This window comes from Centropristis striata, chromosome 20 (assembly GCF_030273125.1).
Source record: "Centropristis striata isolate RG_2023a ecotype Rhode Island chromosome 20, C.striata_1.0, whole genome shotgun sequence".
In the NCBI taxonomy this organism is placed as follows: domain Eukaryota; kingdom Metazoa; phylum Chordata; class Actinopteri; order Perciformes; family Serranidae; genus Centropristis; species Centropristis striata.
Window position 1 is genome coordinate 22,128,152 of NC_081536.1, and position 26,509 is coordinate 22,154,660.

A 26,509-nucleotide genomic window follows, 5' to 3' on the forward strand; every position below is an offset into this window, starting at 1 on the left:
TGGTGACTCCAGAGGGTTAATACTAACTAATTTTGAGATACTAAGTCATCCTTTTGAGAGACTACGTCATTACCTTGCAGTACTAATTTGTTACTTTGAGATACTAGGTCTATTACTTTGCAATAGTAACTAGTTATTTTGCAACCAAATCATTAATTTTCAATACTAACTCATTATTATTATTAAGGGACTTAGTCATTACTTTGTAATACTGACTCATTATTTGGGGATACTAAGTCATTATTTTGAGATGACAGTGCTAAAACCCCACTATAAGCTAAGTGTAGAGAAATTGTTTAGTAAATTAAAACATGAATGAAGGTGTGCAAACTGAAAAACACACCCCAAGGCAGTTGTTTTATTTTCCACATTCTTTTGCAGAACTTTAAACTGAACATTACTGAAAGGTAGGTTAAAAGTGGACTCAAACACTAAATAACCAGCTTTTTCTAGCTGGCAGTCTACAATCATGAGAGTTGGAATTTTAATTCACTATTGAAGGAGAATATTATCTCATATTTTACACATCTTCATAAAGGTCACTTTACTTACTCAGGCCTTATCAAACCACTCAGAATGTACATTATTTCCATTTCTCATACTACGTCAGTATATGATGACATTTGTTTATAATAATTCAACATGAAAATACAATTATGTTTTATAGTTAAAAATTTACAATCATACAGCATTTAGTCAGTAAGTTTGCTGTAGCAGTCTCTAGAGTGAATATATGTGTGTATAGGTCATCAAAATAAACCACAACACTCGACTTAAAGAAGAGAAATACTTTGTGTTACACACAATGCAGACCTCTTTCTTTGCACTTTGCAGATTTTTGTGCTTTGAGAAGAATGCATGAGCTGATACAAGTGAGGGTATTCTGTTTTCGAGTGAAGACTTAAGATAACCAGCAGGTTATTAAGTTCATCAGGAAGCTAAACTCACTGTTTTAGAGTCCACAATGTCTCTTGTTTGGAGTATTTGAATCCTGCGTTAATGGCAGCAGGTGGTCGATAAAGCATTCAGTGTAAATGAGTCTGTATTTTTGGGGAACAGCATTCTTCGGGTAGGAGGATGCTTGGGAACATGAGGACCTTAGCCTGCATGAAAGACAGATTAGGCAGTCCTGAGATCAATGTGGCAGCCTCCGTACTCAGTTCGTCATCCTGCTGTGGCTTCCTGATGAACACACACAAACAAGTTTTTAATAGACACACAAGAAGATGCTACATTAATAATCCAATAAAATAAGCTAGTATTGGAGTTTTGTCTCATCATATGAATGCTTAAAAATGAAAGCAAAATAAAAATATTACTGAGCCGACCTGACTGAAGTACTGGTTTTCTCTGCAGTGGACATCAGGCGATTCAGAGTGTCCTCCATGTGGCTACTGTTATAAGCGCTGGTCTCCAGTTTGCTGATGGTCAACTCGTACAGCTCACGGTCAACTCCTTTCCATGTGAGTGTGTGTAACAAACACACATAAAACTCAGTGAGTGTCAAGATTACCTAAACACCCACCATTGTCTGCCTGACACTCTCCAAATATCACTTCTTAATCATGAACTATTCCACAAGCGACTGACTTTCCTGCCATTAAAACTTTAAAGAGCACCTATTTTACTCTTGCTGAATCTTAAAATCAACATTTCTGCGGTTTCACATGCTGACCTGGAGGAGGACTGATGCTACGGCTGCTGTTGCTGCCGTTGCAGGATCTGTTCTCCTTCTCAGCACCAAAATAATCCAGGTTGAGAGCAGAGCAGTCTGTGCTAACGAGGGGAGACAGTGGGTGAGGATTTTTGCGGGGTGAGCTCAATTTCCTCTTCATAAAAAGGAGAATGATGTTCTCACCTTTTACTGAGACAGTTGGCAAGACCGAGAGAGTGATAAGACACAGCAAACAAAGCTAAAAAAAAACAATGCAAAGCTGTTGTCAGTTAATTTCTTTTTATATTTAGATTCAGAGTCCCATAAACCACACAATATCCAACCCACAACCAAGGATGAGGTCACTGAAATAATCTTCACATGTATGTGAAATGACTCAGGTCAAAAATATAAAATCATCAGACACTTCAGATAGCTTATGTTGTCAAATAAGAATGTCTCTGATTGTAACAGTTGTAACAACAACAAATTGCAGCTAACTGAAAAACATTTTAATCTGTTAAAATGTTAGATTATTTTATAAACTATCACTTAACATTTTCAATTATCTAGTAGTTTGCTGTCATAACAGATGTTTTCAGCCAAGCAGTTTTATATGCTTTGTCTTGTATACTGGCACTGAGTCCCAGCAATCCGTGTAGCTGTTTGGACACTCCAACTTTGCATTTAACCACAGAGAAATGTGATACAGCTTCCAACAAAAGGCGAAAGCTGAGGGAAGAGAGGCAAAACCAAGCAGAAAGGATCGACTGATTTATTTCAGTATTTACAAGGATTTTCTACAGGTCCTTATTGCAGTGCATTAAATCTGAATTTGAGAAGTAAACCTGAAGAAATATAAATAAAAAGTTTCCTGTCAACAAACTATAGGTCCAAAATCCAAGTACTTTTTAGAAAACAATTGCTGGCATAAAGGCACAACTCATTATGAAATACTGAAACTGCAGTTGTAGAAACCGTTTTGATTGATAATGAAATACTGACAAGTGCATTATGATTTTGTTTTTCAAACAGAAGTGCTTTGGAAATAAAGACTCCTTTATCCTGTTCAACATGCTCATACAGTATTATGCACCAGTGCACAGGGAGCAATAAAACAACAACAAAGGAGCATTAAGTGACAGCAAAAAAAAAAAAAAATCTAAAAAAAATCTCACAGATTTCATATAACCCAGTGGTTCTCAACCAGGGGTCTGTGGACCCCGTAGGGTCCCTGACAGAGTGTGAGGAGTCACCAGAAAAATGGACAATAGTTTTTTTTTCACTATTTAAGTCAATGTATAAGTGAGCCCAATGTAAATAAGTCATAAGAGGGACTATTCTGATCAGTTTCACTTCATCCACAGTTTTCTATCAATTGCACCTGACAACCATAAAAGGTTGAGAAACACTGATAAAATCAACTACATGTGGGAAAAATAAAAGAAGGAAATATAAGACTATGATGTAATACTTTTTAAACATATGAAGTGCTGATTAATGGCTGATTGTTTGAATTCAAACTGCTTTAGTTTTTGATTGTTCCTAAACTGAATACAGTAAATGTGTTTTGACCTTTTCGCTGCACTCTCCATAACATACAGAGTACACTGCCCTCTGCTGTGCATACTTTACTTTTGTGATATTGTTCTGCTGTCAATGATTGGTATTTATATATTTATTGACATCTAATCTCTGAACCTTTGTCTTATTTTGGCTGTCGAGGTTATTTGACATTAGAAACAATCTTGTCAAACACAAAAACAAACAAACATATTTTTTTAACATCTAGATGCTGTTGTTGTCTATACCTGTGAATTTGTCGAAGTGTTGTAGGAAATTTGCTGGTAAAGTTAATGAAACACGTTTATCAGCTCTGACAGCTTGCATGGTGCAAACCAGAGCGAAAATGTCAGCATGCTGACAAATCAACTGTAACTATAAATATGGTACTGACAGTTCCTATAGCTTATAGTCAGCCTATAGTAAAAAAGTGACTTTTTCTTACCACTTCTTGTTTTAGTTAAGTTTGTCAGTTATCTTTTTGAGCAATAATCATTATGCTACAAAGGTTTTCTTTACATGTATTCTTTCTATATACTTTTGTTACTCACTTCAAAAACATGCAGCAGCAAAATTGGCTGTGTTGCAAAATTTGTTGTGGTTTGTTTTCTATTTCGATCCTGAAATCCAGATCAGGGTCAATGGGCATGTTATGTGCAAAACAAACTGCTTTTCACAATATAAATACTTCCAAAAAACTGAAATCATGAACACAATTTGTGAAATGTATCATTCATGCCTTTTTTCCTTGGGGCTCTTTTGTTTTGCTCATTTACAAATCTTTACATGAAGCTCTAGCCAATCATTTTTATTTACTAAAAAATACTCATTACAATAATTTTTGTAAACGAGGTTAATTAGAAACAAATCTTTCTCTGTAAATACTGAGCTCAAGACTATTGTACTAAACTGATTATTAAATCGATTATTTTCTGAGCAAACAATGCTTCTGATTGCCGAAGTATCATTTTTTTGGTGTCTTTACCAAAAGAAACAGAACTGGTGGTAACAAAGACTAAAGACTAAAAATTGGCTCATCCTCTGCATAATGTAGCCATGCGCTGGTCAAAAGGAAGACCACAGTGTTAATACTGGAAGCGTTAGTTCAGCCACAAATAAATGAAAGTTTAAATGGTCCTTTGGATGAACACATCCGTTAAATCAACATGACACATAGTATGACCATGCTCAATGAGTTGATTTAGTGGGATTAACATATTCAGGGTTCAGAAGTTTGCAAATACAACATAAATTTGGAAATCCTCAGATATTCTGTGTTGTAGTTAAAAAATAACGTCAACATCATCATATAATATGATGCACATCTTGTTTTCAGTGTCCCGTACCTATGCCAGGTATCTAGAAACAACTAGGAATGATAAATACTGAGATAAATTATTTGATTTGTCAAGGTGGCAGCAGGTGAAGATGACACATTAAAGTAGCTGAAGGAAGGGGAAAAGGGAAGTCAGTACAGTGTTCCCCCATAGTTAGTTATCTGATAGTCATGTTTCTGTTTGCTGATTACACATCTGTTTACTTTGAGACCAGTTTTGGGATGTTGTTGGATGTAATATCTCTTAACATTTTCTTGTTTTGACAAATTATAATGCTTTTTGAACACTGCATCTGTGTTATTTTAGAGGAAATTTACTTCACTGAAGTATGTGGTCGCCCACTACTGCTGAGTGAATAAAGGGGAAACACAGATTAAATAAAAGCAGAACATGCCCTGGAGGAAGTGAGGAGGAGTCCAGAGTTAAACTCTCAAAAGTTTAGAGTTATTAGAGGAAGCCACACAGGGGATGGCTGATACTGTAGTCTACTTCCAGCCCCAGAAGTGAGGGGCTCTGCGAGGGGACGTACCGTCCTGAGAGCTGCTAAGGCCACGGCTGCTCCAGTCCAGCTGCCTGGAAGGGAGAGCCTCCTAAGAAAAAGAAGTAAACAACATTTACAAAGATACAACAGCATGTATATGAATAGAAGTATTCTCTATTTATATGCAGAATTGTGCTGGATAGAAGAGCAGCAGGACTTTTTCGGGACGGGAGAAAAAACATCTTGAAACTGCTCGATTTCTGAGGGTTAATCTAATACATAATAAATCAAATCAAATAACAAATCCTAATGCACCTGCACTGAATCTGCTGAGAAGTCCAGTGTGTCCCGGGGTCCTGGAGGTGCTTGTGCTGTGACCGCTGTGTGTCCTGGAGAACAGACAGCTGGCACAGAGTCTTTGGTGGGCTCTAGCATTCCCTGATGAGAAAAAATTAAAAAAAGGTAGAGCATGGTCCGTCAAAGGTAACAAACACTAACATTGCTTATTACAATCCTACTTTCAATAAATTCAGTTAACATTTCCTCCAGTTGACTCACCAGGCTGGATGCAAAAGCAGGCACGGCCACTGGCTGCTTCTTCATGCCAATAAACACCTTTCAAAAGGTAAAGACACAGAAAATGAAAACAGTACAAGTTACTGGCGAAGAGGCTGTTTGGATAACAGTGTTTTTGATCTTTTGCCAAACTCACAATGTTCTTTGTCTCCACATCGAGGCACCTGAGCAGAGTCCTGTTTGTGTGGGAACCTCCCCACTGAAACTGCAGGCCGACTGCATCATGAAGGTCCTGATGTGGCAACCACAGCCCCGGCCGAGTCCTGAGAGATGGTGAAAAATACGACAAAGCAGCATTTTAATGTAGTCAGACATATAATATAATATTAATTTAAAAAAGAGATAGCGGAAGCTGCTGCTCCTGAAAATGCCACAGACTGTCAACATATCCACTATCAAGGAGTCATCCTCACCACTGAGATCTGGGACAGAGTTCAGGTAACTCCTCCTCCTCACTTTCAGGGAGATGTCGGGTGTAAAGCATAGCATTGAGGCTGAGCACATCCTCCTCATCTTCCACAGCTTGGGCCGCTACCTCCGGAAAACTGGCCAGGAGAAGCTGCTGGACACGGCAGGACAGTGATACCTAGACAGAAAAAAAGGAGATGTTTAGTCGAATATGTGATGGATAATGATGTGTGGGATGAGATCCTGCTGAAGCCTTCCAGAATTCAATCTGTAATAGTTATATAGTAATAATATAATATCCTACATAATATACCTTATATTTAAAGTCAGTATAAAGTACAAATTTCACCAAAATTCTCCAAATGTAAAATTCATGTAGCTAGGCCACAATGCAACAAAAGTCAATGATTTTATGAAATCATCAGTAAAAAAAAAAAGGTCAAGAGGTGTAAGCAATCCTCTTCTATGTCTTTGAAATTTCCCTGACACTCTCAAACAATACGAGGAAGTGGTTCAATCAGTTGTAATGCTGTGTAGGAAAGCCATAAATGTGAAGTGCCTTGGGGATGTAGTTTATATATTTATGTGGAAATCTCCTATCTCAGAGGCTGTGACTCACTTTACTGATGGAAAGACTCATGTCTTTCTGCAGAAATGGTAGGAACTGTTGGACTCTCTAAGAGTTAAATATAATCTGGACTTTTAATGGGCCAGTTTTGTAACAATATAATTCATATATTTGCTTCTTGAGAAAATTTGAAATAAAATAAAAAAGCAAAAAAGAATGTATAAAGATTTAATGAACTTTTGATTGACTCTTACTGTCCTCGTTTCAATGCCTGGGAATCTTTGAGAAAGGCTGGCATGTGACAAACAAGCAAACCAAATAATGACAGGAAAAGGAATACATAATCCAAGACAAGCCTTCGTAAAAAAAGACCCATTGCAAACAACTCCAGGACAAAAAAGAATTAAGTGTTCTTTATGGCAGCTAACTTCTCAGGTGCAAGAACAACAAAGCAAGTTTTTATGGAAATGTCTCCCACCTGACAGCTGTTCCTCCTGGAAACCCCGTACTGCCCTGCTCTGTCCGGCTCCTCTTCAGTGTCCCCATCAGTCTTCAAGCTGCTGACTGGCTCTCTGAACTGCTTCCAAGTTTTTCCCTCTTCCTGAGCCCTCTGGTCCTTGAACTCCGCCCACGGCACCTCTCCATCCTCCTGTGTAGGCGCTGAGCAGAAATCAGCAAAGCTGTCACTCGGGGGGAGATTTCCTAAATTCTGCACCGCTGCATCAGCTGTTTGGACGTGTCCTCCTTGGTCCCTGTGGTGCTCAAAACTACAGTCTGTGAAGTCTGCAAATTTGTCTTCTGTATGTGTTCCAGATGGTGATTGATTGGAGGTAGCAGAGGTTTCCTGAGTCGCAGATTGGTCGCAATAATGAAAACTCTTCTCTGCCTTAGACTTTCTGAGATTTGCCATGCTGTTCTGGACAAAACAGTCAGAACGCCTGTAGTTTCCCAGTCCTTCTTTGTCGTCATCATCATCATCATCATCATCATCAGTTGGGTCCCAGTCAGTTTGATCCCCTTGTGAAACAAGAGATGAAACATTTGGTTCCAAGTCTAGAGATTGACCCTCAAATGACAAATCATCACAGAAGGATGCCATGTCCTCTGAAGTGGACTCGTACACACTGAATGTTTGGGGGACAGCAGAAAGGCTTTTTTCTTGATCTTCTCTGTCTTCGTCTGACTCTCCATCCTCCTGCACTTCTGTTGTTTGTAAAGAATTAAAACTAGGCCTCCTCCCCCTCTGACTGCCCTCAGGATTCTCCTCCCTAAAATGAAGCTCTTGAGATGGAAAATCCAAAGCTGCGGCAGCTTCCTGAGGCTGGTGGTGGTCCTGAGATGATTGCACGAGTGCTGCATCTCTTTTCTCACAGTGCTTGACCTTGGTGCAAACATTTTCTTTTGCTTTGCATGCATAAGATCTGGGCTCAGATTCCATAACAACCTCCTGTCCTGGATCACAAATGTGTTGACCCAAGCTGTTGGTAAAGTTCACCCCTTCCCTTCTGCTATCCCATTGCTCTTTGCTGTCTATGGGAGAGAAGCCGCAGCACCAGGGATGTGCTGCCTGCTCTGTAAACACAGTGAAATCAGCAAACCCTTTTTCTTCCCTGGGAGAGCATGCAACCATTGCAGACGCTTTTTGGGTCCCAGATTTGTGGTCTCTTTCAGAGTACCCATTAGTGAGGTGAACATGTGATTGAGCATTACAATCCTGCCCTTCCACTTGTATCTGGCTCCCGCTGGACCCCGAGTCCAGAGTGGATGAGGGTTGTTCAACTGGGTGATTAAAGCTACAGTTGGGTTGATGAGTGGCTGGCTTTGTGGTGGTAGAAGGCTGTCTGAGGCTGGATAGTGAATCAGTAAAGCCAGGAGGTGAGCAGGACACCCCTGTGGAGAATCCCCCAAAATCCCCAAATTCGTCCTCCTCTGATCCTGCCTCCCCGTCACCATCATCATCCAGTGGAGGGGGGGAGGAGGAGTGCAAGGGCATGATGTCTGGCTCCATGGGTTCTCCTAGCAGGACCTGAAGGCCTCATGCACCTGGGAGAAGAAATTGAAAGCATCATAAACAACATCTTCTGGGAAATCAGAGAATTGTTGCACTGTGTTGATTAGCTTAAATTACTATTTCAATTGTTATACCTTGTGGATATGCATGTTAAATATTATGATTTGTTTTAGGGATAGAAATCTTGGTATGATGATGATTCTTTATCGATTCTAATAATTTTTGTATGGATTGACAAAACAAACTGATAAGCTAATAGTGCTACTACTGAATTGGATAATTTGCAACCGGTTTTTAACTGAAACCACTTTTAGATACTACTAATATTTGTTTTACATTGTTACATTTACATTGTTTTGCTGGCTCTATTGCATTTTACATGCAAACCACTCTGAAGTTGGTTTAAATGGTGGCTACATGTATCATCACAATGTATCATAATACAAACTGTTAAACCCCCATGCATCATAAGCACAACTGCAATGTGCAGGTGTCAGTTGCATGCCTGATGCGGGCTGAATTCCCTCTCTCCAGAAAAAAATGCACAAGGTTAATTACTAGTGTATAATTTCCTGATTTACAGGAGTTTCATCTGTTGTTTTGGTTCAGCAGACTGTGTTAAAATAGAGGAACCTGCTCACGTGATTGTTCTGCAAAAATCTGAACATTATTATTGTATTGCACACACTCAAAGGTTAGCATATTTTCACATTGTTAAAATAATCGCCTACGTAATTTTTTGTCAAAATTGTTTTTTTTTCGCCTAAATCATCTCCTCATGACGCCGGTCATCTATGGTAAAATCACCTACATCCTCAGTTGATCAGATAATTTGATTTTACCCCTTTAAGATAATGGCCGATGTCAAGTGTGTGACTTAAGCTGATTTATTATGCCTAAATCAAAATAAAATGTTTTTGAATTTTTTGAACATGCCTTTGTGACTTAAGCAAGATATGGTAAAACTTTACTCCAAGGTCTCTACATAAGAGTGACATGAGCGTGTCATGAACAATAATGACAAAATAAATGTCATATGTTACACTTTCGGTTAAGTTTTTTTGTGTTCCTGCAAAACTTGAAAAAATGAGTTAGGCGATTATTTTAACACGGTGACGATATTCTCTTTTTTTGAGTCTCTTAAAATTGTGGCAATATTTACATCTATTTGACATATAACTAGCCCTCTGACTTCCCTCCTGGTGCTGATCCTGGAGTGGAAAAATGTGGCCAGCACTGGCCGCAGTCAGTAAACTGATACAGGTAACATTATCCGCAGCTTTGTGCAACTCGGATGAACAGTTCAAACTGAGCCCTGCGCATACAGCTGCCACTTCAGGATCATGGATTAGTGCCTGTATTAGACCTTTAACATAAACACACAAGAACTGCTCCGTTGTGTTGGCAAAAAAAAGTATTAACATAAAACACTGACAGTAATTAACACACCAAGCAATTGCTGTTATTTATATGCGTGAATGCTTGGTAAAAGAGGAACAACTGATGCCCTACCATTGTTCTCTTCTCTCCGGACAGACAGGTGACATGAACAGCTGAATGTAAAGCTACTTAAATGTAAACGGTCGCTTAAGAGGTGGCTGTTTATGTAAAGCAAAGCTAGCTAATTATTGTTGAGTAATTATACGTTATGTTTAAAATGAGGTACTGACGTCTCAAACAGCATTCCGTCATATTCCGTCACAACAGTGATTAGCTTACATTACGACTAGCTAACTAGCTAGTGTAGCCCGCTATCTGACGGTAGCTATCCGTCAAAAGAAAACGTTGACATGCTATTTAAACGCGGCTAACAGCATGCTAACAATACACAGAGTTGTTTTTTTATTTACCAACACTCAATCACTTCGCCTTCTCCTCACTTCTTGTCTATTTCTTGTGCCGCAGCTCGGCTCTCCATCCTCTGTCATCCTTGTCCCTAAGTATTAACTATGATATGTCAAAAGTAAAGAGCTCTCACTCTGTCCCGTTTCCAGGAGCTGCGGTTGCCCACCGCGTACCGGAGATGTGAAACCGCCACTCGTTCATTTTTTTCAGGACCTGAAAGTTACTTTTCTTTAAATAGACGATCTTTTAATTTAAACACAATCTCGCCTCCTACTGTAAAAACTTGATCCTACACCTCTCCTGTCTATTCTCCTTTTTAGTCTATTATGCGGTGGCGGAAAGTAACTACATACATTTACTCAAGTACTGTACTTCAGCCAGTATTAAAATAAATAAATATGCCCATGAAATATATAAAAATATTAAATCAATCTTGAAATCAATACATTTGGCAACCAGCTAGCACATCCCGCATTCCCTCCACTTGAAAGGCGCCCATAAATAACATTTATTATTATTATTACTTCACTCCACTACCCTGACACAAAAAAATGTGAAATTATGAAAAAAACATTTTTGTAAGTGTTATTTTTATTTCAATAACAAGCAGATTTATTAATTAATTGAACTGTGTTGACTAATTTATATTTACATTTTTTTTACACAATTTTATATTCCTTTATACTTCTACTCCACTATACTTCACTTTACTTTACTACATTTACCTGAAGTCCCCTTACAGATAAAGATATCACAAACAAAACATGACCAATTTATTATAAAATATAATATTGTACGACTGTATAAGCTATCCTATATAAAATAGTTAAAATGTTAAAACGGGTGTGCCTGAACACTCATGGCAACCTGGGAGGAGACAGAAGAACACACACAACAGCTATAACAATCAGAGCAAAACAGGGATTGTTTTTATTAACAAAGAAGTGCAGCTTGAAGTGATGCAATGATTTTACAAAACTAGAATGAAAGATCGGTCTGAAACAGATGACTGCAATAATTTTCCTCCAGACTTTTAAATTACTGCCTACATATTTGGTTTGTTCAGAGATAATAAAAAAATAATAATAATTTAATAATAAACTAAATTAAAATTAAAATAATGACTGAAGTAAAAACAATTGTAATTTCAGTCTGATGATCAGACAAAAGGCAACAGATAGGGTGTCCTGTCTTAATGGGTCTTCTTATGGATCTGCAGTTTTGATGCAGTCCAAAGGTTTTTACCACACACCAAACAGAGAAATTACTTTTTCCCTTTGAGCTCCTTTGTACCACAATTTTTGAGATGAGAGCTGTAAGCAACCATTTTGCCACATGAATTGCAAAAATAAGGTTTTTCCCCTGTGTGCATCCTCATGTGAACATTAAGATTTGACCTCTGAGTAAATGATTTCCCACAGAAAGAACACTTGTGTGGCTTTTCACCTGTGTGAATTCTTAAATGTGTATCCAGATGGCCTCGACAAGCAAACAACTTGTCACATTCAGAGCATTTAAAGGCCTTTACGCTCAAGTGAATCTTGTCAACGTGTCTTATCAGATCAGAGTCCTTGTTAAAACATTCGCCACAGACGTGGCAAGCCTTTCTGTCCCTCTGGGCTTGTTCCTGCTCTTCGAGAGCAATGTCACTCTGATTCCCCCTCCATTCATCCTCATTAAATGTCACAGTTATAGTGCTGAAAGATGGGAGCAGTTGGCAGTCTGTCTTAGCAGTTGTTTCTGATTCAGTAAGTCTGACTTTTACATTCTCAGAAGAATTATTCATGAGGTCTGGAATGATGCAATAACGCACCTGCTGACTCTGATGAGGCGACGATGAATAATCTCTTTCTATCCATTTGTCATCTATATTTTCGTTTACAGACATGAGAGATGGGAGGAGCTCACAAATAGTGGCTGATTCTGCTTTAGGATGTCCGACTTCTGCATTGTTGGAAGAATCAGGCTCCATGTCTGGACTGATAAACTGATCCTCCTGCTCCTCTTTGACTCGTGGGTGCTCTTGGTTCTCTGTTTCCTTCAGAATTTCTTTTATCTGAATGTCATATTGCTGCAATGAAGGAGCCAGTTCCTCAGAGACCAGCTGAGTGTCTAAAGAACAGAGAGGATGCATTTTATAACCTGACATACATCATATTTATTAAATAGATTTCCATGTGTATTAGTCAGATGTTAACAATGTACAAACCTGCTCTGAATAAGGTTACTTGAGGTTTTAAAACGGTCAGCTGCTCGATCTGCTTCTTCAGCTGGATGACTTCTCTCTTGGAGCGGACAGCTTCATCCTGATACTCCGCTATCGTCTTCTCAACTAGTCCAAAGATTTCCTCTGCAGCCGCTGCCAGCCGCTCGTTGAGCAGCAGTCTGAGCAGCTGCGTCCCGGTTGACATGATGGAGCTCCGGCTGAAACCAGAAGTTACTCAAAGACTCGCATATAAAGAAATAAATCCCCGCAAACTGAAAGTCGCATAAATTAATAACATAAACTAAGCAGATGTTTCCGCTTAAACGCCAAGAGTCATTCCACCAGCACCCCCTGCTGTCTTGGATGGCCGTTTTTCTGCTAATATGTATAACAAACTAAAGTCTATTTTATCAAGACAAAGAAAGAAAAAAAAAACGGTTATTATTCTTCAACAAAAATGTATTGTTATTTTATAAGAAAAGTGCGAAAATGCAAATCAGAAAACTCTGAGACACTGAATGAGCACAATGGGAACACAGGTTTATTTTCGAGTTGGTTTTACTTGCACTGTTTGATGATATGTAAATGTATTGTTTAAATGGGTTTCCAGGTCCATAAAAAATAGCTTTTACTTATTATTTTTCTCCTTTGCAATAATTTGCAAATGTATTGATTAAAAGGGTTTATAGGTCCAATAAAACCTCTAAAACTGTAAATTGTATTTTTCCTATTTGCAATAATATATTATTTTATGAGAACAGTGTGAAACTACACATCCACAGAACAACTTTGAGACACAGTGGCAATTCAGCTTAGTTAATTTTCAAGTTTATTGGTGGTTAACCCACCATATAACCCAATAACACATCGGTCTTTGATGGGCTTTACAGGACCACATCAACAACGGTTCTTGAACAAAAGTTACATGGTGGGAGGATGGAGTGATGGTGGAGGGCAAGGTCATTTGGGACAGTGTCTTTGGTTTTCACCACCACAAATGGAAAAAATAACATCTACTCCAAATGAAGCAGTCAAGTCATACCTAACACGGCCAAACATTTTAATGTTATCCACAGAAACTGGTCAATGTATTTTCCTATCCAGCTAAATAAAAAATAAAAAAACTTTCATTAAAGTTATAAATATACTACTGTTATGAGAGGTTGCAGCTTAAAGTGACCATTCCCAAATACTGTATTGAACATTCATAAAGATAGATAGTTGGTGTCTCATAGACATTCTCTCATATAGTTATTGCTCTTCTTGTTCCTGTTCTTGTAGTTTCTCAGTGATATGTCGTCTCCATGACTGGTGAACTTCCATATGCACCTCCAGGTCTGAATCTGTGTGAAAGGTTCTGCCGCATGCTGTGCAGCGAAAGCACTTGTTTTTGTGCTTGTTTTGTGTCCCCGTGCAGAATTAAGCATGGCTGCTATATGTAAAACCCTTGCCACATTTGTTACAAAGATATGGTTTCTCTCCATTATGCTGCCTCATATGAACAATACGACTCGAGTTCTGACTGAATGTTTTGTCACAGAAGTCACAACTGAAGGGTTTTTCACCAGTGTGAACTCTCTCGTGCAGGATGAGGCTGTCCCTACGTTTAAACTCCTTGTTGCACACCAGACATTTAAAAGCCCTCTTCTCTTTGTGATCCTCATCACCATTCCCCCTGTTTGGTGTGATTTTGGATTCATTGTGCATTTTGCAATATCTGAAATGCTTGCTTGAGGCATAACTTTTCCCACATCTACTACAAAAATATGGTTTCTCTCCAGTATGCCCCCTAATGTGAGCAAGACAACTTGAATTCTGAGCAAATGTTTTGTCACAGAGGACACATCTAAAGGGTTTTTCACCTGTGTGAATTCTTGAATGCCGAACTAGGTCAGACCTTTTCTCAAACTCCTTGTTGCAGTCCAGACATTTAAATGCTTTGTGTCCATTGTGACTCTCTGCTATGTGTCTGATAAGATGAGAATCCTTCCTAAAGCTTAAGTCACAAAAACGGCAAGACTTTTCTTCCGCAGGAGTCTGTTCCAGTTCTAAAAAGACTTTGATGCTTTGATCCTGACGAGGCGATGATAAACCATCTTGTTCATTCCAGTTGTTGTCTAAGCTTTCCTTCACACTTTCAGTTTCAGCCGGGGAAGATGGGAGCAGCTCACAGTTAGTGGTTGGTTCTGATAAAAAATGTCTGATTTCAGCATTATTAAAACTATCAGCCTCCATGTTTGGACATATACGTTGATCCTCCTGCTCTTGTTCAGCCTGCTGAGTGTCACGGGTCTTGTTTGCCTCCACATTGGGAAGCTGGTCTGACTGCTGCAAAGGCATGATCTCCTCAGAGACCAGCTGAGTGGCTAAAAGACAGAGAAGACACATGCCATGACCCAGTAATATCTAACATGTACATATGAATGCAAGTGAAAGTACGATGTATTTCAGTGAGATGTTTTCAATGTGCCAAACATGAAGGATCGGCCTCGTTTTTTACAGCCATTATGGTTTAAAAATTATGAATATGAATATATGAATATCATGAAAAAGTTCAATATTTTTTGTCAATCATTTCAGAAAGTGAAACTCGTAAATTATATAGATTAATTACGTGTAGAGTGAAATATTCAAGCCTGTTATCTTGTCATTTTGATGATCTGGCTTAGAGGTAATGAAAACACAAAACTCAGTGTCTCAGAAAATTAGAATATTGTGAAAAAGTTCCATATTGGAGTCAGTGGTGATTTGGGGCCATGTCCTCTGCTGGTGTTGGTCCACTGTGTTTTCTGAAGTCCACAGTCAACATAGCAGCCATCTAGCAGGACATTTTAGAGCTCTCCATGCTTCCACAAGCTCTTTGGAGATGCTGCTTTCATTTTCCAGCAGGACTTGGCACCTGCCCACACTGGCAAAGGTACCAAGAGCCGGTTCAATGACCATGGTGTTACTGGGCTTGACTGGCCAGCACACCATAGGAGTCTATGGACTGTTGTCAAGAGGAAGGTGAGAGACACCAGACACAGGTGACCTGAAGGCTGCCATCAAAGCAAGTTTTGGGTTTTCATTATCTCTTAGCCATAATCATCAAAATTACAAGAAATACAGGCTTGAAATATTTCACTCTATGTGTAATGAATGTATATAATATACGAGTTTCACTTTCTGAAATAATTGACAAAGAATGGTGAACTTTTTTCACAATATTCAAATTTTCTTTAGATGTACCTGTATGTTCCTAAAGTAACATGATTTCACTCTAGTATTGCCACTTTTACTGAAGTTAAAGAAGTGAATACTTCTTTCACCAATCAATAAAAATCTTGATTCAAACTACCAAACTGAACAAGTTTAGGTCCTGTGTTTACTGGTATTATCATCTGACAGAACCTGAACCTGCAGCAATCTGTTGCAGCCGAGAGGATACTGAATTCATTCATTCATTCTATATGGTACACACCTTCTCTGAGTCTTGTCTGCTGCTCAATATGCTGTTTCTGATTATTGATTTCTCTCTTGGTTGTGTTGTTGGAAGCATCAGGCTCCATGTCTGGACTGATACACTGATCCTCCCGCCCCTCTTTGACTCGTGGGTGCTCTTGGTTCTCTGTTTCTTCCAGAATTTCTTTCATATTAATGTCATATTGCTGCAATGAAGGAGTCAGTTCCTCAGTGACCAGCGGAGTGTCTAAAGAACAGAGAGGATGCATGTTATAATCTGGTAAATATCCCACGAATTACCCAATATAACTAATATACATTAAAATTTCTGTGTATTAGTCAGATTTTCACAATGTACAAACCTGCTCTGAATAAGGTTACTTGAGGTTTTAAAACGGTCAGCTGCTCGATCTGCTTCTTCAGCTGGATGACTTCTCTCTTGGAGCGGACAGCTTCATCCTGATACTCCGCTATCGTCTTCTCAACTAGTCCAAAGATTTCCTCTGCAGCCGCTGCCAGCCGCTCGTTGAGCAGCAGTCTGAGCAGCTGCGTCCCGGTTGACATGATGGAGCTCCGGCTGACGGTGGCACACAGACCTTACAACGAAGACATAAACTCCTGGGAAACTGACGGCCTCATTTTTGTTAACATAAATTAAGAGTAGAGTACATGAAATTTGCAAAGAGACGATATAGTGAATTAATACTTCTGGCCCAACAGGGTCGACCAGCGCCCCTTGCTGCAGTGGAGGACTCTGTTTTCAGCTGCGGTACAAAAAATGTATCTTTCTAACTTTACTTCATGGGAAAAAAAAAAAAAAGTTTTATTTTTATTTACAAAAAACATGTTTGAATGAGCAGTGTGAGTTCAGCTTGGTTTCCTTCAAAGTTTGTTTTCAATGTGCAATACATTTATTTACATACCTGAAGGATGTTGGACACTGCTTTTTTGTGAGGAAAAATACATCAGATTAACATCTAAGCCTTGAAGAAAAAATGACTTGTCTTACCCTTTATCTTATAAAGACAAACTATGAAGAAACATGGAAGTTGTATTTCTATTTACCAAAAACATCAGATCAAGAACATCATCATCATAGACTATAAATAAAGTTTGAATGAGCACAGTCGAAATACAGCTTGGTTTCCTTCCAAGTTTATTGTTTGCAATGTGTAATACATTTATTTACATAGTCCAATAACACATGTAATTCAATGGACTTTTCAGGCCTATATCAGTAAAGGTTACTGACCCAACCCAAACTCTCCATGTAAGAGGAAAAACTGAAAAACCTCTAAAACATTGTTTTTCCTTGAACAACTTTCAAGAGAGGTTCTGAACTTATTATCCAAGAAAGGCACTAAAGGAAGTATGTAATAAAGTTACTACCAAGTCCAAAAAACAGAAGGAATGAACCTAAAGGGTGCAGATAATCACTTTGCTTTTTATGTGGAAAAAATTCATTAAATTTACATCCAACTACAGAAGACATAAACTTACATGTGAACAATAACTGGATGGTGGGAGGGTGAAGTGTAGGCCATTAGTTGAGGCAGTCATAACTGCCATGGCCCAAGTCATATCCACAGAAACTGCTCAATGCAGTTTCTTATTCAGTTACGATTAAAACAAACATACAAAGTCTAAACATTTCATTGAATGTACAAAGATATTGCTTGTGTGAGAGTAGCTTAAACATCCATTTCTAAATACTACAATGCAGTGTGAAAAAAAGTGTCTGGGGTCTTAAGGACCCTGATGTTCTCTCACACATTAAGTTTTTTCTCTTCTATTTCCGGTTCTTGTGTTTTCTCAGTGATGTGTCGTTTCCACGACTCGTGAACTTCCATATGCACCTCCAGGTCTGAATCTGTGTAAAAGGTTTTGCCGCATGTTGTGCAGCGAATGGACTTGCTTTTGCCCTTGTTTTGTACGCCTGTGCAGAATTTACCATGCTTGCTATAGGTAAAACTCTTGCCACATTTCTTACAAAGATACGGTCTCTCTCCAGTATGCACCCTCATATGAACAGTACGACTTGAATTCTGAGAAAATGTTTTGCCACAGAAGTCACAACTGTAGGGTTTCTCACCAGTGTGCACTCTCATGTGCAGAACGAGGTGGTCCTGACGCTTAAACTCCTTGTTGCATTCTGAGCATTTAAAGGCCTTCTCCTCTTTGTGATCCTCATCTACATTCCTCTTTCCTGTTGGGACTTTGCCTTCATTTTGCATTTTGCAAAACCTTAAATGCTTGCTTGTGGCAAAACTTCTCCCACAGTTATTACAAAAATACGGCTTCTCTCCTGTATGCACCCTCATGTGAACAAGACGACTCGAGTTCTGAGTAAATGTTTTGTCACAGAAATCACAACTAAAGGGTTTTTCACCAGTGTGAACTCTTGTATGCTGAATGAGGTGGGACCTTTGTTCAAACTCCTTTTTGCACTCCAGACATTTAAAGGCCTTGTGCCTTTTGTGGCTCTTGGCTACATGCCTTATAAGATAAGAGTCCTTCCTAAAATTTTTACCACAAAAACGGCAAGATTTATCTCCCCTTGAAGGCTGTTCTAGTTCCACAAAGACTTCGATGCCATGACTCTGACCAGGTGATGATGAATCATCTCCTTCATTGCATTCATCATCTATGCTTTCATTTGTACTCACAGTTACAGCCGTGGAAGATGGGAGCTGCTCACAGTTAGTGGCTAGTTCTGATATAATATCTCTGACTTCATCATCATTGGAAGTATCGGCCTCCTTGCCTGGACTGATGCACCGATCCACCAGCTCCTCTTTGACCTGTGCGTGCTCTTGGATTTCTATTTCCTCCAGAACACAAATCTCTGTCATAGTGCAGTTCCTCAAAGACTGGCTGGGTTTCTAAAGAACAAAGAAAACACTTGCTGTAACCTGGTTAACAACACAGTAATACTCATCACAAATACATGCGTTGAAATAAGACATGACTTCCTCTAGTGACAGAGTGATGTGAGGGTTTCCTAATGGTAGGTGCAGTGTGATAGACTGTAAATAAAGAAATATAAAGGTTTTACTAGTCCATTCCGTTGTTGGGGTATGGGTTATGCTTTTTAAGTGACAAACATTCATATATCCTTGCTGATGTTCCCTGAAGCTGAGAGCTAGTCTATAAGCTAACACCATAGCCAGACTGATGAATCAGTAACAGACATTTAAAGGTAATAAACCAAATATTAAAATGTTGGAATCTAAAATACAAATATGTAATCACAATTTTCTGTGGATCGAATTCACATTTAGGTTTGTGTCCGTCACAATTTAACTGCTTCATCTTGGGCATTTTCATTTCACTTATGATGGAGAATAAACTGTCTTAAATTACCTACATATATACAATTATAAGTTATACATTTGGAGAGAATCCAAGCTGTGTTCCTACACAAAACTCAGTGTCTCAGAAAATTAGAATATTGTGAAAGAGTTCAATATCGGAGTCCACAGTCAGTGGTGATTTGGGGCCATGTCATCTGCTGGTGTTGGTCCACTGTGTTTTCTGAAGTCCACAGTCAACATAGCAGCCATCTAGCAGGACATTTTAGAGCACGTCATGCTTCCACAAGCTCTTTGGAGATGCTGCTTTCCTTTTCCAGCAGGACTTGGCACCTGCCCACACTGGCAAAGGTACCAAGAGCTGGTTCAATGACCATGGTGTTACTGGGCTGGACTGGCAAACCTACTGGGCTGACCTGAACCCCATAGGAGTCTATGGGCTGTTGTCAAGAAGGTGAGAGACACCAGATGCAGATGACCTGAAGGCTGCTATCAAAGCAACATGGTGCCGTAGGCTGATCTCCTCCATGCCACGCCGTATTAATGCACTAATTCATGCAAAAGGAGCCCAACCAAGTATTGAGTGTATAAAAATGAACATACTTTTCAGAAGCATGACATTTGTGTTTAAAACGTTGTTTTCATTATCTGTAAGCCAAAATCAGGGCTCGCCTCACAGCAAGAGGGTCGCTGGTTCAACTCCGGCCTGCAGCTCTTCTGTGTGGAGTTTGCATGTTCTCCCTGTGTCAGCGTGGGTTCTCATGCACTTTTAATTGGTGATTTTAAATTGCCCGTAGGTGTGAATGAGAGAGTGATTGTAACTATATGTCAGCCTGGCGACCTGTCCAGGGTGTACCCCGCCTCTTGCCCAATGTCAGCTGGGATTGGCTCCAGCCCCCACGGCCAGAGTGCGGATAAGGATAATGAATGAAGGAATTTAAGCCATAATCATTAAAATTACAAGAAATACAGGCTTGAAATATTTCACTCTATGTGTAATGAATCTATATAATATACAAGTTTCACTTTCTGAAATAATTGACAAAATATTGAACTTTTTCACAATATTCTACTTTTTTTTTAGATGTACCTGTATCCTACATGATGCCCTCCCAGTGAAGAAAATGTGATTAAGTGCCTTCTTGAGTACCCTTAAAAAATACCTTTAATTCCAGAGCTAACAGACTGACTGAATTTGATGAAGTGGCCCCAAGAAGGCATTTCCAGTAAAGGAAATGAGATGCAGTGCATGCAATGAAGTACAGGTACATCTCAAAAAATTAGAATATCATGAAAAAGGTAAATATTTTTTGTCAATCATTTCAGAAAGTGAAACTCATACATTATATAGATTCATCACACAGAGTGAAATATTTCAAGCCTGTTTTTCTTGTAATTTTGATGATTCTGGCTCAGAGATAATGAAAACACAAAACTCAGTGTCTCAGAAAATCAGAAGATTGTGGACTCCAATATTGAACTTTTTCACAGTCAGTGGTGATTTGGGGCCATGTCCTCTGCTGGTGTTGGTCCACTGTGTTTTCTGAAGTCCACAGTCAACATAGCAGCCATCTAGCAGGACATTTTAGAGCTCTTCATGCTTCCACAAGCTCTTTGGAGATGCTGTTTCATTTTCCAGCAGGACTTAGCACCTGCCCACACTGGCAAAGGTACCAAGAGCTGGTTCAATGACCATGGTGTTACTGGGCTTGACTAGCAGCAAACTGGGCTGACCTGAACCCCATAGGAATCTATGGGCTGTTGTCAAGAAGGTGAGAGACACCAGATGCAGATGGCCTGAAGGCTGCTATCAAAGCAACATGGTGCCGTAGGCTGATCTCCTCCATGCCACCAAGTATTAATGCAGTAATTCATGCAAAAGGAGCCCAGCCAAGTATTGAGTGTATAGAAATGAAAATACTTTTCAGAAGCGTGACATTTGTGTTTAAAATATCCTTTTTTTATTGATCTTATATAATATTCAAATTTTCTGAGACACTGAGTTTTGTGTTTTCATTATCTCTAAGCCATAATCATCAAAATAACAAGAAAAACAGGCTTGAAATATTTCATTCTCTGCGTATTGAATCTATATAATATACGAGTTTCACTTTATGAAATAATTGACAAAAAATATATACTTTTTCACGATATTCTAATTTTTTGAGATGTACCTGTATCCTACATGATGCCCTCCCAGTGAAGAAAATGTGATAAAGTGCCTTTTTGAGTACCCTTAAATAATACCTTTAATTCCAGAGCTAACAGACTAAATTAATTTCCCCTCGAGGATAAATAAAGTAATTTTTGATTAAATGGGGAAACGTGATGTAGTGTGCACTAGATAGGGCCCCTGGGGAAGTGAATGAGAAAATGCACTCATGGGTGCCTTTAAATTGAGAAAGCGTGATACAGTGTCCTTCCAGTGAATTAAAGGTGATGACCGGGCTCCTAGGGTGGCCTTAAAATTGGAAAAAACATGATGAACAGCCAAACAGGGGTGACGTGGCTGCCTTCAATGTTTGAAGAAAACAAAAGTGCCCTCTTATATGCCTTTATAATCGATACAATGCCTCCAAGGGTGCCTTTCCAGTGAAGAAAACAAGATGCAGTGAAAAAATGGGTGCCTTTATATTGAGAAAACTTGATCCAGTGACGAAAAAAGTGATGAAGTGCCCCCTAGGGTGGCCTTAAAATTGAGAAAAGGCTAACAATAGCCATTTTAGCTTAGGCTAGCTCAAAAATAATGTTATTCTACTGCTACATCAGATAAGAGTCCTTCCTAAAATTTTTACCACAAAAACGGCAAGATTTATCTCCCCTTGAAGGCTGTTCTAGTTCCACAAAGACTTTGATGCCATGACTCTGACCAGGTGATGATGAATCATCTCCTTCATTGCATTCATCATCTATGCTTTCATTTGTACTCACAGTTACAGCCGTGGAAGATGGGAGCTGCTCACAGTTAGTGGCTAGTTCTGATATAATATCTCTGACTTCATCATCATTGGAAGTATCGGCCTCCTTGCCTGGACTGATGCACCGATCCACCAGCTCCTCTTTGACCTGTGCGTGCTCTTTGATTTCTATTTCCTCCAGAACACAAATCTCTGTCATAGTGCAGTTCCTCAAAGACTGGCTGGGTTTCTAAAGAACAAAGAAAACACTTGCTGTAACCTGGTTAACAACACAGTAATACTCATCACAAATACATGCGTTGAAAAAAGACATGACTTCCTCTAGTGACAGAGTGATGTGAGGGTTTCCTAATGACACGTGCTGTGTGATAGACTGTAAATAAAGAAATATAAAGGTTTTACTAGTCCATTCCGTTGTTGGGGTATGGGTTATGCTTTTTAAGTGACAAACATTCATATATCCTTGCTGATGTTCCCTGAAGCTGAGAGCTAGTCTATAAGCTAACACCATAGCCAGACTGATGAATCAATAACATACATTTAAAGGTAATAAACCAAATATTTAAATGTTGGAATCTAAAATACAAATATGTAATCACAATTTTCTGTGGATTAAATTCACATTTAGGTCTGTGTCAGTCACAATTTAACTGCTTCATCTTGGGCATTTTCATTTCACTTATGGTGGAGAATAAACTGTCTTAAACTACCTACATATATACAATTATAAGTTATACATTTGGAGAGAATCCAAGCTGTATTCCTATTGTTTGTATGGTGCTTCTACTTGTTCTCAAACAATGTTTTGATTGTAAAGGGAAAAAAAAGTTGTTTTTTAATGCTTTGTCCTCACTGGTGGACTGAGGGAGGGGGCAAAGCCGTGACCTTGATGCCCCCATGTTTAAAAAAAATAAAAAATAAAAAATCCTAACGCAGTGTGCCTTCTTATAAGCCTCTATGATCGATTAAATATTCTGATGGGTGCCTTTCTAGTAGATAAAGCCTGATGAAGTGACCCCAAGGAGGCATTTCCAGTAAAGGAATTGAGATGCAGTGCATGTAATAAAGTACAGTTACATCTAAAAAAAGTAGAATATCATGAAAAAGAAGAAAGAAAGTGAAACTCATACATTATATAGATTCATCACGTACAAAGCGAAATATTTCAAGCCTGTTTTTCTTGTAATTTTGATGATTCTGGCTAAGGGATAATGAAAACCCAAAAGTCAGTGTCTCAGAAAATTAGAACATTGTGAAAGGCCATGTCCTCTGCCGGTGTTGGTCCACTGTGTTTTCTGAAGTCCACAGTCAACATAGCAGCCATCTAGCAGGACATTTTAGAGCTCTTCATGCTTCCACAAGCTCTTTGGAGATGCTGCTTTCATTTTCCAGCAGGACTTGGCACCTGCCCACACTGGCAAAGGTACCAAGAGCTGGTTCAATGACCATGGTGTTACTGGGCTTGACTGGCCAGCCAACTGGGCTGACCTGAACGCCATAGGAGTCTATGGGCTGTTGTCAAGAGGAAGGTGAGAGACACCAGATGCAGATGGCCTGAAGGCTGCTATCAAAGCAACATGGTGCCGTAGGCTGATCTCCTCCATGCCACCAAGTATTAATGCACTAATTCATGCAAAGGAGCCCAACCAAGTATTGAGTGTATAGAAGTGAACATACTTTTCAGAAGCATGACATTTGTGTTTAAAATGTCATTATTTTTTCTGAGACACTGAGTTTTGTGTTTTCATTATCTGTATGCCATAATCAGGGCTACACAGTAGTGTAGTGGTTAGCACTCTCGCCTCACAGCAAGAGGGTTGCCAGTTAGACTCCGGCCTGCAGCTCTTCTGCGTGGAGTTTGCATGATCTTCCCGTGTCAGCGTGGGTTCTCACAGGGTACTCCGGCTTCCTCCCACAGTCCAAAAACATGCACTTAGGTTTAATTGGTGACTCTAAATTGCCCGTAGGTGTGAATGAGAGAGTGATTGTCTGTAACTTTATGTCAGCCTGGCGACCTGTCCAGGGTGTACCCGCCTCTCGCCCAATGTCACGTGCGATTGGCTCCAGCCCCCACGGCCCGAGTGCGGATAAGGATAATGAATGAATGAATGTAAGCCATAATCATTAAAATTACAAGAAACACAGGCTTGAAATATTTCACTCTGTGTGTAATGAATCAATATAATATACAAGTTTGTAGATGTACCTGCAGCCTACATGATGCCCTCCCTGTGATAAAATGTGATAAAGTGCCCTTTTGAGTACCCTTAAATTTCTCCTTGGGATAAATAAAGTCATTTTTGATTAAATGGGGAAACATGTGATGTAGTGCCCTCTAGATAGGGCCCCTGGGGAAGTGAACGAGAGAGTGCACTCATGGGTGCCTTTAGATGGAGAAAGCGTGATACAGTGTCTTTCCAGTGAATGAAATGTGATGAAGGGGCTCCTAGGGTGGCCTTAAAATTGGAAATTCAATTCAATTCAGTCTATTTAACAGACTCATGTCAAAAGCCACACAAGACAGGACAGATAAAAACAAACAAAACAAGACAAGCAAACACACAAGAAAAAAACAAAAACAAATACAAGAATTAAAGTACATACAGACATTTCAGCCAATGTACTCTCAGTCTGGATGTGTACCTGGAGCAGCTCACAAAGGGAGTTGAGAGTACCACCATGATACTGTTGGTGGACTCATCCAGACGTTGCATAAACTTACACATCAAATTTCTTAAAAGTGCTTTCAGTGTGCCAACTCCTACATATACAAACATCTGACTAGCACTCCCTCCTCTGGGAATCTTGAGTAAAATTCTCATTGCATCATTGTAGGCAACTTGTAACTTCTGCATGCTGATTTTTTTTTGTAAGAAAACCACAGTTGGGCAGTATAGAGAGGTGTGCAGTAAGCTTTGAAAAGAGCCACTTCAACTTGAGCAGAACAAACATGATGCCCAGCCAAACAGGGGTGACCTGGGTGCCTTCAATGTTTGAAAAAAAAAGTGCCCTCTTATATGCCTTTATAATCGATACAATGCCTCCAAGGGTGCCTTTCCAGTGAAGAAAACAAGATGCAGTGAAATAATGGGCGCCTTTATATTGAGAAAACGTGATACAGTGACGAAAAATGTGATGAAGTGCCCCCTAGGGTGGCCTTAAAATTGAGAAAAGGCTAACAATAGCCATTTTAGCTTAGGCTAGCTCAAAATAATGTTAGCTTACTGCTACATCAGAAAGGATACCGTTATACTAAACGACTTCACTGTGGGTTCAAAAGCATCACACGTATCCCAGCAACAGAAGGGACGAGAAAAACGTATAATTTATTTTTATTTCAAGCAAGCATCGTTAAAAAAACGAGCAAGTACCAGCAGCCTCTTTTCTGTGTAGGCGACACATATTAGTTTAGCTGCAGCCAATCAGTTGCTAACAACTACTAGAAAACTACAGGTTAGATACTAACGTTTCATTAATGATTACACAAACCTGCTGTGAAAAGGTGACTCGGGGTTTTTAACCGGTTGACTGCTCGATCTGCTCCTTCACTCTGATGATTTCTCTCTTGGAGCGGGCAGCGTCATCCTGATACTATCGTCTTCTCAACTAGTCCAAAGATTTCCTTTGCAGCCGCTCGTTATAGTAGTGATGGGCTCTATTGAGAGGCGGATAAAATGACAGATAAACGTGTAGAGTGGCACACATTTCAAAAGAAGAAATCAACAACTCCCCGGGGCGGGACCTGAAAGCTAACGCTACTACTTCACGCCTCCAGTTCTACATCATGATGTTAGCTGTTAACTGTCACCAGCCCCCCTGCTGGCGTGGGTGACTCCTGTTTTACCACTACTGTCCAAAACAAAAATCGTCACTGTTAAAATAATCGCCTATGTAATTTTTTGTCAAAATTGCTTCTTTTTTTTTTTTTTTTTGCCTAAATCATCTCATCATGACGCCGGCCACCTATGGTAAAATCGCCTACATCCTCAGTTGATCATATCATGTGATTTTACCATAGACTGTATAAAATGGATTTTACCCCTTTAAGATAAGAACCCAGCAAAGAAGAGCTAGAGGGAAATTGTTTAGTTATCAGTTTAGTTTATCAGTTTTTTATTGTTGACACTAATATTGGTAACACTTTACTCTATGGTGTCTACATAAGAGTGACATGAGCGTGTCATAAACAT

At 39.3% G+C, this 26,509-nt stretch overlaps 3 protein-coding genes and 1 pseudogene across 4 annotated transcripts; all 4 read right to left on the minus strand.

Annotated features, from left to right (window-relative positions):
• Positions 1–333: 333 nt before the first annotated feature.
• Positions 334–10,512, minus strand: LOC131993562 (aftiphilin-like). The gene is made up of 10 exons (XM_059359526.1): positions 10,449–10,512; positions 7,066–8,630; positions 6,025–6,197; positions 5,748–5,874; positions 5,594–5,650; positions 5,351–5,473; positions 5,084–5,144; positions 1,676–1,771; positions 1,329–1,455; positions 334–1,182 (listed from the first exon to the last, which is right to left on the minus strand). The coding sequence occupies exons 2-10, from the start codon at positions 8,593–8,595 to the stop codon at positions 1,026–1,028; spliced, it is 2,451 nt and encodes an 816-aa protein (XP_059215509.1). The 5' UTR covers positions 8,596–8,630; positions 10,449–10,512; the 3' UTR covers positions 334–1,025.
• Positions 10,513–11,350: 838 nt separating this feature from the next.
• On the minus strand, positions 11,351–12,936 carry LOC131993561 (zinc finger protein with KRAB and SCAN domains 8-like). Its single transcript, XM_059359525.1, has 2 exons — positions 12,653–12,936; positions 11,351–12,555 (listed from the first exon to the last, which is right to left on the minus strand). Exons 1-2 carry the CDS (start codon positions 12,852–12,854, stop codon positions 11,708–11,710), a joined length of 1,050 nt encoding a protein of 349 aa, XP_059215508.1. The 5' UTR covers positions 12,855–12,936; the 3' UTR covers positions 11,351–11,707.
• Positions 12,937–13,130: 194 nt separating this feature from the next.
• Positions 13,131–16,725, minus strand: LOC131993763 (zinc finger protein with KRAB and SCAN domains 8-like; annotated as a pseudogene).
• Positions 16,726–16,908: 183 nt separating this feature from the next.
• LOC131993764 (zinc finger protein 239-like) lies at positions 16,909–26,126 on the minus strand. 2 transcript variants are annotated; one of them, XM_059359781.1, is made up of 3 exons: positions 25,809–26,126; positions 22,333–22,548; positions 16,909–18,972 (listed from the first exon to the last, which is right to left on the minus strand). In XM_059359781.1, the coding sequence occupies exons 2-3, from the start codon at positions 22,516–22,518 to the stop codon at positions 17,857–17,859; spliced, it is 1,302 nt and encodes a 433-aa protein (XP_059215764.1). In that variant the 5' UTR covers positions 22,519–22,548; positions 25,809–26,126; the 3' UTR covers positions 16,909–17,856. The 2 variants fall into 2 exon arrangements, with proteins under 2 accessions (XP_059215764.1, XP_059215765.1); XM_059359782.1 differs by lacking the exon at positions 22,333–22,548 and having other exon boundaries at positions 25,809–26,125.
• Positions 26,127–26,509: the final 383 nt, after the last annotated feature.